We start from the raw sequence: 11233 nt of genomic DNA, 5'->3' as shown, positions 1-11233 counted from the left end.
GAACAAGCTTTAAAGGCCTGTGGGATCTCACCCTGCTCTGACTTTAATGGAGCCACAGAGATTTTCAGCTGCTGGAGAATCTGGTTCAGCAGACTCCAGTCAAACAGCCTCCATGCACACAGCCTGTGGGTCTGACCCAGTTTGCCCAGACTCATTGTACAATTTGCTTTTCACTTTTTTTGTCATTCCCAGGTTGGTGGTGTTTCATGGGCAGATGTCATTGACAAGTTGCCGAAAGGAACTCCCACATTTTTACATCATGGTTTCAGAACACTCCCAGGAAGACCATTTTCAGTCCCATGTATGCCCTTATATACAGAGCACAATAGGGATCAGCAAGCTCTGCCTGGGATCCTCAGAGTCAGGATACAGCATATAACTATTTTGTTTTGCAAGTACCTGCTTTGATGCAACAATATTTAATGTTGGACTATAGCCTTTCTTCACATCTTAGTAGTGACCATCTCTGACATTAGTGATAGAAGTCTGCTAACATGTAGGAAAAGCTTCCATTTCCTCCTTTAGGAAAAAAGCAGCCTGTCATTTGAAAACTTCTCTCCCAGCTAATGATACAAACTCTTTTTTCTGCTTCCAGGACAACTTACCTTTTGACCTTCAGTAATCAGTTTCTGGAAATCTAAGCCTACCCCTCCATGCCATAGTTTAGTTTTGACAGCAGCTTGGCATTGCTCTGTCCTTAAATGTCCCTGGTTCTGCCTTTCTCAGCCTGCTGAAAGACTTTGCACTTCACATTTTAACATTGCCGTGTTCTACTTAGAACATGGCAATGAAGATTTTTAAGTTTCCCCATTGTAGTCACCAAATACTACAGGATATTTGCAGTAACAGTGTATTTCAGAGCAAAGGAAACAAAAGAGTTTATCAATGTAGCACTGCTTTATTTGCATGATGACCTTTCAGGTCCAGGTCTTAAAGGTATTAGAAAACCCATTCAGTGTTTTCATGAGACTCACAGACATTACAAAGCAGTAATAAATGGAAAAGAAGGAACATCAAAGACCTGAAACTGTAGTTCAGAATAAAGCCGAAAAAAATCCAGCAACATGTTTGGGAAGTATTTATTAACACATATGTGTTCTGCTACACATTTATCCTCTCACAGTTGGACCAAGGCTGCCAGCAGGTAAACTCAGTTCGGCTGCCCGAAGGACGGAGCTGGATGCGGGAGTTTCAGGACGCTGAATGGGGAGGCAGAAGAAGGGGTAAACAGGCAGAGGAAGCGGCGGGACCCGCGGAACAGAGTTCATTTCTGCTCCCGTCACCAGCTCAGCTCCGAGAGGCCCTGACGGGATCGGTCCCGGTCCCGCTGTGCGGCCCCCGAGCTGGCCCCGCCGCTGCGGAAGTGACGCGCGGTGCGGCGCTGTGCCGCCCAGGCGCAGGCGCGGTGCCGGAACCGGAACCGGAGCCGTGCCGGTGGAGCAGTGTGGCCCGGCCCGGCCCGGCCCAGCCCGGCGGTGCCGCTCCCGGTGCCGCTGTGGGGCGCGGCTCGGGCACTGCCCGGCGGCAGCCGGAGCCCCGCGCCTGCCCGTCCCAGCCGCACTTTGTCCAGCGCTCGCTCGCACACAGAGGTGGGTGAAGCCCCGCGTCTGCCGCAGCCCCGCTTAGTGCAGGCGGGGCAGAGCCCCGGGGCTCCGCGGGGCGGGCTGGTGCGGTACCCGCTGCGGTACCTGCTGTGCCTGAATGCAGAACCAAGCCCTGTGCGGGCGTGTTCCCCGCGGGTGGGAGGAAACCGTGAGGTGGGACTGAGATCCATGGGCTGCCGTGCTAGGAGAGGATGCTGAACCGTAACAACTCCAGGCCTGCCTTAGTAAGTCAGTCCAACATTGCTTTATGCTCCACTTCAAAGTTTGAATTGTCAAACTGAAGCTTACGGCCTACTACACTCGCTGGTGCTTTCAATGGCAAGCCTTAACCTGTGTCCGAAAGTTGTATTTTTGGGGTTTGGGTATATTAAGTTGTATATGTTTTTGTTATGCCACAGTCTTCTGGAGCATGACCGTTTACACACAAGTCTGAGTTCACTGTCTGGCAAGAAGAGTAATTTTTACATGTTGTCTTACTTATCTTCAAATCAGTGTCTCCCAGGAGGGTTAAATGTAGTTGTCTCTAGGAGGTTTTGGTCACTTTTGATTGTGAAAGTTGGTGTGGAGATGCCTCTGCAGGAAGGACTGATGGAGAAGTAGGCTACCAGGTGTTTTGAAATGAGAATTTATTATAAACGTGTGTTTATTGGTTTGCTTACTTTTTTGGGGGCCACAGTCTTCATGAAGAGCTTTTTATGTGTTCGTGTTCTTATGATAGTGCCCTTCTTCTTTGTTGCCTTTGAGCAGAGGATGCCAACACACAAGAGTGACCCGCCAGACAGTGTCCAGGAGCCAGAGTCTGCCACTGCTTCAAGCAATGATTGCCTGCACAATGATGAGGACTTGGGAGCTGAGCAGGGTGTGGGTAACAGTACCGCAGTTCCCAACTCTGACTGCCAGGCTTCCACTTCCATGGCTGTTCCTTTGGAGGTGCCCAGAAGAGGACATCCCCTTTTACAGATCAACAGGCAGCAGATTCAGTCTGTCTCATGTAGTGCACATGCTGCTGAGCTCAAAGATTTAGGAGTTGATGTCTATGACCAGGATGTGTTGGAGCAAGGAGTTCTTCAGCAAGTAGATAATGCAATTAATGAAGCAACTAAAGCAGCAAAAATAGCTAATGCATCAAAAGAATATGAGTCAGTACTGGAGGATTTGAGGTAAATTGTGTTTTTTCTTACTGGTTTTTTCTGCTACTGACAATCTAATGGGACTTGGTGTCTCCTGTTTTTAAAATCTTAAAGAGGAAAACATGTTTTGAAAGTGCTTGATTTCACATACTCTTTGGAGTCACCTTTTAAAAATAAAGAAAATATTTTTCACATTAGACAGTGCTTCATTGCTCTTATTTGACTAATCTAGTCATGCATCAAAGCAGCAGGGTAGAGTGCACCTTCTTTTTCTGCTTTGTCTCATACCTCACCAGGATGCATCTGTTTTCTGGGCAGTGGAGAATGGCATTATACTCTGTTGTTCAAAGTTACAGTCAGAAAAAGTGTCGCTTCCTCAATTCTGTATGTTTTGTGGGGTCATCTGCTTTGAGTTATGTTCCTTCTGTAACTTGGATGACTCCATCTCATGAATGTCCTACAACCAAAACAACATTGTCACAAGTGTTTGTAAGGAGTGCTTAATGATACCTTAAAGGAATCAAATGCTTAAGAAACATTGATACTATTGATAGTAGAAGACTTTGAGGAATAGGACCCAATAATCTTTCAAATTTTGATCTCCCTTTCTATTTCCTGTCTCATTTTAGAGTTACCATGTGAACTGTTGCAGGTGAATTACTCTACCTGTGAATGCTTCACTGTATTGCATTAATGGTATTTTTTTAGTGCTCAAGAGTGCTGTAGGTCTCAATTTTATGTACTTCATTAATTTTCTATCTTGGGTATGGAGATGTGAAGTTAAATAAGTTTGCAGCACTGAAATCTAATTTCAAGTGTTGTGGAGCAGAAGAACATAATGAGTAAGGTGTTACTGAGAGAAAGAATGGAGCAGCATAATCTTTAACCTTTTACAATTAAAGTATGTGGTTATTGAAAGAGTGATGCACAGCACTGTTAATTAGTTTATATTTTCCCATTTTTCTTTCAGAAGCATCCTATGATTTTTCTTGTCCCTCTATTTTCACCTTTCCCTCCAAGTCGTAAAACAAGATTTACATGAGAGAATGCAAATGATTTATGCAGATTTGAAGAATCTTGTCTGCATAAAATGTAATGTGAGAATCTGAAAATTGAATTTTGATAAAATTAACAGGTGTAGCTGACTTTGAGCAGAGGGACTAACAAAGCTGACATGAGTAAAGGATAATATAATTACTTAAAGTCCTGTAGCACAGTGAATACATGACTAGAGAAAAAATAAGGCAAGAAGTGTGTTTTTAGTAGTTGGCACAAAGTTCATGGTAGAAGCTGCATTACTCTATAATATACACACAAATTTAAGCAGAAAAATTAAAATAAAAATGTTTGAAGTTAAATCCTGTGTAAATTACAAAATCCTGTTAGTTTAAGTTTTGTGGAAGAAGAGAGTGTCAAGAGACTCCAGGGCCAAGGAAGCAAGAGCCAAAATTAGGTGATGTGCAGGAGGATGCTGTACTGCAAGCAGCACAACTGGAGAGTGAGAAAGGGGATGGTTCAAAAATGTTGAAAGAGAATGGAGAAGTGAGGATAGCAGTAATTGCTGGTAGAATATGTCTCCTAGGAAGGATAACTGTGGTAGAATTCAGATTAGAGCTGGAAGTAAATGTGGCCCAAAAATTTCCTCCCTGGCAGCGGAGGAGACTTCCTTACTGCTTTCCTTTGCATACAGGGGGAGTAATGGCTGCTTTGCAGGTCTTGTCATCAGTTGTCTTGGACTTTTTTCTTCATGCCTTGAGGTTCTCATTTGTGTATCCTTATGAAGTATTCTGATATATGAATTAACAAACCTAGGTTTCTTGCTTTTGATGGTGGGACACTTCCTTCTTCCTTGCAAATGAATTCAACAGCAGAAACATTAGGTTGTAGTATGTAGTTCTAATTAAATTTCATATTTTATATGGAAACATGAAAAATGAGAGTGTGTGGGTAGCAGAAGTTTAATGTTGACATGCTCTTAATTCTTTGAACTAGTCTGTCTCATGAAATTGCATTTTTGTCTGTTGTAATCTTTGCTCTCTGGCTGCTATACACGTAAAGTCCCAGCTCTCAGGCTGTCACAGCTCTCGGCTGTCCGGGCGATTCCATACCTTCTCTCTCTCTCTCTGTTTGGCTGCAGCGTTGTTCTTCCCTCTCTGCCAGGGCTCTTCTTCTATCTTCTCAGGGGCTCCTCCTGGGCTCTCGACCCACCCCTATTTATCTCAGTTACCCTCACGAGCCACAGCTGTTGCCCAACTAAGGACCCTGCAGCTGCAGCTTGTTTGGAGTAACTTAGACACACACTGATCTCACAATACAACATGTATTCAGGCCCCCACATTTCCCCCTTTTCTTTTAACAATTATAATATACACACAGTCCCAGCTCTCAGGCTGCCATTCCAAAGTCCCAGCTCTCAGGCTGCTATTCCAAAGTCCCAGCTCTCAGGCTGCACAGCTCTCGGCTGTCTTTAGATGTTCCAAGGCTCTTTTCCTTAAAGGCCATATTCTTCCAGCTTTCTGCTGCTACAGCTCCTTAATTCAAAGGCCATATTATATTCTACAGTCCCAGCTCTCAGGCTGCCACAGCTCTCAGCTGTCCTATCTTCTATAGTCCCAGCTCTCTGGCTGATACCAGGCCCCCACATTTCCCCCTTTTCTTTTAACAATTATACAATTATAATACACATACAGTTCCAGCTCTCAGGCTGTCACAGCTCTCGGCTGTCTTATCTTCTATCATAGTCCCAGCTCTCTGGCTGATACCAGGCCCCCACATTTGTCTTGTAATCTACTTTTTGCATGAAAGGTAAAAAATACAGATTTCCTTATATAATGGCATCAAACCATTAAAACCGTTTCAGTTTTGGGTTGTTTTGTTTACCTTGAATAATGAAAATAACCACTCTTGCTTGTCATCATCAGACTTGTAACTTTTGAGTACTAAATACTACAGTGGTCGTCAGTTCACATTTTACTATTATCAAAATGTAGTTTAAACATATTTTATTATCTACAACTTTAAGTGTTAGTCTTTCCAGTGTTGTTTGAATATATTATGCTTATTCAGAACCTTGCCTTTAGACCTTTTTAAGTCTTATGTTAAATCTCCTGGAATTTTTAAATTGTCAGAATCGAGAGAGTGCTTTTTTTTCTTTCTAGAATTAACCAAGTCATTGCAATCTTATTATTTTTTTCAGATCATGTACAACATCTCTGAGACATATAAATAAAATTATTGAGGAACTTTCACCTCAAGCTGCTGACAACAAAAATGTTAACAGAAAACTAGATTCTGTGAAACGGCAAAAATATAACAAGGTAATTGGATTACAGTAATTTCCTGTTGACAATACGGAGATTGTACTTTGTCTTAAGGTTTGCCTTTTGTTATGTAATTCTTAATTATATGGTTCAGAGTCAGTCTAGAATTGCTGTTCCTTTCCTTTGAGATGATTTCATACTAATTTAAAGAATTTAAAGTGCTGAATTTTTTTTAATCTGAGTTTTGGAACAAGATATGAAACTGAAGTTCTGGTCTTCCAGTTCAAAAGATTGATTTGCATTAAATTAATTAAAACCCTCATAGTAATATTTGAAGAATTGACCAAGCCTTGTTAGGGCATGATTTAGTAGTTTAACTAAATCTCAGGTCTCGTGGTTGTTCCTTCCCTGTGTTCTTTTCCTTAACCCTCTTTCATTATCTGTATCTTGTCGGTACACAGTTTCTCCACGTGAGCCCCTTTAACTCATTGCCTTGGCAGAAACTGCTGCAGCTTTTTTCTGGCAGAGCAGAGAGGGAGTTGTAAAGCAATCCAGCTGGCATCAGGGTAATGTAGGCAATAGACCTTTACAGCTGTGAATAGGAAAGAGATTTGAAAAAAGAGAAACTTCTGCTACTCAGGAGTGTAGCACCTTGATCAGCTCATTTTCTGCTGGAAGTTCACCTTAATACTTTCTCTAATGATAAACCTGACTCTGACACTGCTGTCCTTTGCCCTCAGAAGGCCAGTCTCAGGTCATTTGCCACTGACTCACTCACTTGCAGTTTTTTAACTTTGATAATTTCAGAAACCTGGATAATACCGTGCTTATAATTTAGCCAATTAAGAAAGTGATGGGCCAGTACAGAGCAGTGTAAAGGACTAGAAAAAAGCAGCTGGAAATAGTAGGAAGAAATGCATTGAACCAGATTTACCGTTAAAGAATGATCATTATTCTGCCTGTTTTCATTCTGCTTGAAGAGATTTGCACACGTGTTAGTTGCAGGGGAAATTCAGACCTCCTTGCAAGTTTGTTTTTAACCATCTTTGAAGTGAAGCAAAAAATCTTTGCAAAATCCTAAGCCATAAAAGTGGTCCTAATAACCTGAATTTTGCAATGGAATTGATTTTTACTGAAGTATGTGCCTTTCTAGGTGAGGAAATACTTCCAAAGCATGGAGTTACAAATGTGAAGGTTACATTGTCTCTATCTTTGTTTTACTTGTTGGAATGTTTTGTTTCACAAAGGAAAGTTAGCAACAACAAGGAGCCATACCATCACAACTACATACACTCTTGAGGATATTACAATCAGAAAAAAAGGTGTAACAGAGGAATTTTTTAACTAAGAAGGATTTTCATAGCAGTAATAAACTATATTCCTTACATAGTCTGTAACATTGATCTTTTGAAGTCATTTCACTTTTCATTTTTTGCTGTTAAATTAACCGTGACCACTCCTGAACTAATCATGTACAAACACCTATCAGGATGTTGGACTGATTTACAATTTCAGTTCCTTTGTAAAAAAAAATCCGAAACTTCTGGGATGATGAATAAATCTTAGTAAATCTTACAGCTCTTATTTGTGGCTTGGTAATTGTGAACTCAGTCTTGCAATCATGAGCAAATCTCTTGGTGTTCTCTGTATCTCAGCAATCTGCTTTGATGGGCTTCCTTCACTAGAATCAACACGTAAAATGACCTTAAGAAATGTAGATAAAAGTGCAGGGTGCACATGAATTTTGTGTGTGTAAATAGCTTGATCTTACTATACACATATGGTAAGATAATCATACACCCAAAATTGTGTTTCCTGTGGGTTGGAGCCCTGTGGTATTTTGGTGATGCTTTTTTTGCACTTTTTTTCTCACGTGTGATACTGTAAATATTTGAATATGAGATTCTGCTCGAAACTACTGCAAATATATTGATTTAGGTGTTGTTTAAAAGGTTAGCAAATTTATAAAGCAGACTAAAAATTAAATTACTTAATTCTTGTTGAAAGGAGCAACAGCTGAAGAAGATAAAAGCAAAACAAAAACGTCTTCAAGGAATACTTGGTTTAACAGACTTTGCTGATGAAGCAAATGAGATTGAATATGAGGAAGATGAAGGTATGTGTAGGAAAAGGCTGAAAGTTCTGTTCTACTTTGTAATGCCTTTTTTCTGTTTGAAGCTATTTTGTAAGATATTTGTAAGGAAATAAATTTCAGTGGTTGACACTCAAAGAGAGTTAAGAACACTTATTCTGTACACCTGCAGATTTGCAAATCTTGGCATATTCATGTGGGAAGTTTTAAAAAATGGATGTTAATCTGTGTTCAGCTGTGTAGGGATGGCTGAGGCACATTAGAGTATTTGGCTTAATAAATTGGAAATCCTAACATTTTTTTTCACAGCTAATTTGATAAAGATGACTAACATCATGATTGAATTACATTTTATATGCTGAATGCTATCAATCAGCATTAACAAAATTGGTTTTTCTTTCTGTTGGGAAGTATCACTAGACATGGAAGAGGGAAGTGCTCTTCTTCTCAGGCTGCAGTGTGATTTTTAAAATTAAAAGTAAGTTTACTTCCAGAATATATGTTGCCTCAGTGTTTTGCTAGGTGTTCTTTCTCCCTGCTCTCTGCAAGCTAACCTTGGCCACAGTAAATAACCTGCAGTATTCTGCAGGGCAAGTTTGGGTCCCATTTGTGTCTGTGCATCACCTGTGGGTTATATTATTATTTGCAGAGGTGAAAAAACTTTTTGTGCTGTTTGACCCTTGCACATGTGGCTGGAGTAGATTCCCATCTTGTACAGCTCATGCTTCTCTCCTGATTCAACAACACTTAAAGGAGTCAAAGCCTCAGTTAACTTTTCTCAGTAGAAAAGCATATTAAATCCTATTTTCTTTGGAGGGCTCATGCAGCAAAACTCAGGCACCCAGTGTGTTGAAATGTAACTAAGAAGTGAATGGAGCCCAGCAGAAGAAATGGAGCAGTTCCAGTAGGAAGGGGTGGAGGTGGAGGGGTTTGCACGCCTGGCACACTGTCATTACTCATTAAACATAAGATAGATGCAGTGCTTTAAAATGGGACATTTAAAGCTGTGCTGGCAATCCTCATAGACTTATTTTGAAATTCTGGGTCCTAGTAATAGATTTCAGGGCAGAATTCCCCTTCAGCTTCCTGAATTCAAGAGCTTTTCTTTTTCTTTGGTTTCAAACAGCAGTTACAGTTTGTGTATAGTAAGTGCACCTAAAAGTGCTCTTTTATGGCAGAGTGTTGTGCAGCCAATCTGACTTTAAAAGCCATCGTCTTCATATTAGTATTGTAGGCTAGGAAAACAGATTTTGGGTTTTTTGGTTTCGTTTTATTGTTTGTTGTTTTCTCGTTGGGTTTTTTTGAAGCATATGGTAGGGCAATCTATGTTTTGTGACATTTTTGTCTGTTGTGTGGCAATCAAAGTGTCAAATTTCAAGCTTTTGAGTAGGACTGAAAAATCAATAGTAAAATTGAAGTGGGCAGTGTTGCTGCAGATGGGAACACAGTGGTTTCTTGTTCTGAACATGATGACATATTGACAGTTGACAACATAGGTGGTACATTAGAGTTCGTGTATCATTTGAATTGTAATTTTATGGTAGCTCTCGCTGCTGAGTGTTGTCTCAGAAATATTTGCATTTTGATAGTATGTGTAACACCCTTGTTCCTGTGTTTTAGCTACACAGAAGGTGTTAAAGGCATGCTCTTTGTTCTGACTTTTGTTGCAGAACCTGGTCCATCATCCCTTGGCAGCATGCTTATGCCTGCTCAGGAAACAGAGTGGGCAGAGCTCATCCGAACTGGTCAGATGACTCCATTTGGAACTAAAATACCTCAGAAGCCAGAGAGGAAGACACGACAGTTAAGGCTAAATGAAACATCTGATTTTGAGAAGTACTTAGCAGACCAGGCTAAATTGTCATCTGAAAGAAAGAAGTTATCCCGTCACAAGGGAGCAAAGAAGAAAGCACAAGCCAAAAATGTTCAGTGTGTGGCTCCTGCAGCTGCCACAAAGGAGAAAAGTGGTAAAGCCCTCTCAAAAACAGATAAGCGTTTAAAAAAACACTTGAGAGAGCTTCAGAAGCACGCCCTTCAGATTCATTCCAAGGCCAGGATTCCAAAGGAACAGAAATATCTTGAGGCCAAGAAGTGCAGGCTTGAGCAAGAGGATGATAGTGGGGAGTCTGAGTACGTACCTGATGAGGAGCTCTTGGATCCAGAAGCAGCAGAAGAGGAAGAAGAGCAGGCATCTTCTCTTGCTGAGAATGATTCTGATTATGAACTTAAGAGTTTATCAAGAAAAAGGGTAAAGAAGAGTTTTGAAGAAGCTGAAAATGATGCTGATTATGTTCCAAGCTCTGAGGAAGAGGAGCATACACCAGGGAAGCACAAAGTGAGACGATGGAGAGATGATGGAGATGTGGACTATTATAAACAGAGACTAAGGTTAGTCCTAGACATTTTTATTAATAATAATAAATTAGTATGTTGGACATGCAAAGGACAATAGCTATAATAGAGTGCTAGGGAGTGTGTTGAAGTAAGGGAAATGAGGTAGTCAGAAATATTATAGATAGCCTTCCAGAAGGATTCAAACATGGAGCTTAATTAAAACAACTTTGCTGTTGAACTTTTCTTGTTGTTATAGGTCCTTATTTGTGGATCACCTGTGGTCCACAATCTGTGATTTATGAAATATGTATAACCTATGTGTGGGTGATCACAGGCGTGTTGTCTCTTTTCTAGTATAAGGGTTGAGCTTCATATAATAAACTTTAGCTTGTTGATGGCATGTTGTTGGTGTACTTTTAATTAGGTACCTTTACTGAACATCCTTCAGGTAGTTACACAGTCCTCTAGAAAATCATGGAACTTGAAAACAGCTTCTTTAGAGTGAGAGGAAGAACATGTATTAGGACAGTCAGTGAAGAGTGGTTGATGTAGTGAGAAAGCCTAGCATAGGAACTTGATTAATGCTTGGGAAGCTCAAATTTTACACTTCTGTGGAAATATAAAATCTTATGGATTTAAATGGTCCTGTGTCAGAGAATATCAAGAAGTAGAGGTATAAGCACCATCTGCCCTGTAGTAAGAGCCTGGGTTGCTGTGGAGGAAGACGTATCTTCTGGTAGCAGAAATGCTCTCAGTTGGAGAAAATCTCATGTAGGAAGAGCCCAACTTCACTTTCACATCCTAGGTTACAAA

General features: G+C 40.7%; 1 protein-coding gene across 2 annotated transcripts in view; it reads left to right on the top strand.

Annotated features, from left to right (window-relative positions):
- Window positions 1-2270: 2270 nt before the first annotated feature.
- ERCC6 (ERCC excision repair 6, chromatin remodeling factor) overlaps window positions 2271-11233 on the top strand; it is a 43373-nt gene continuing 34410 nt past the window's right edge. Inside the window, exons 1-4 of one of the 2 annotated variants that reach the window (XM_005481250.4) lie at window positions 2271-2764; window positions 5931-6051; window positions 8002-8110; window positions 9757-10474. In XM_005481250.4, the coding sequence (XP_005481307.4) occupies window positions 2286-2764; window positions 5931-6051; window positions 8002-8110; window positions 9757-10474 (1427 nt within the window). In that variant the 5' untranslated portion in view covers window positions 2271-2285. The remainder of the gene's footprint in view (window positions 2765-5930; window positions 6052-8001; window positions 8111-9756; window positions 10475-11233) is intronic. The other variant, XM_074544957.1, reaches the window with a different exon arrangement.

Source organism: Zonotrichia albicollis, chromosome 7 (assembly GCF_047830755.1).
Source record: "Zonotrichia albicollis isolate bZonAlb1 chromosome 7, bZonAlb1.hap1, whole genome shotgun sequence".
NCBI classification, from domain to species: Eukaryota; Metazoa; Chordata; class Aves; order Passeriformes; family Passerellidae; genus Zonotrichia; species Zonotrichia albicollis.
This window is presented reverse-complemented; position numbering and strand designations above follow the sequence as displayed.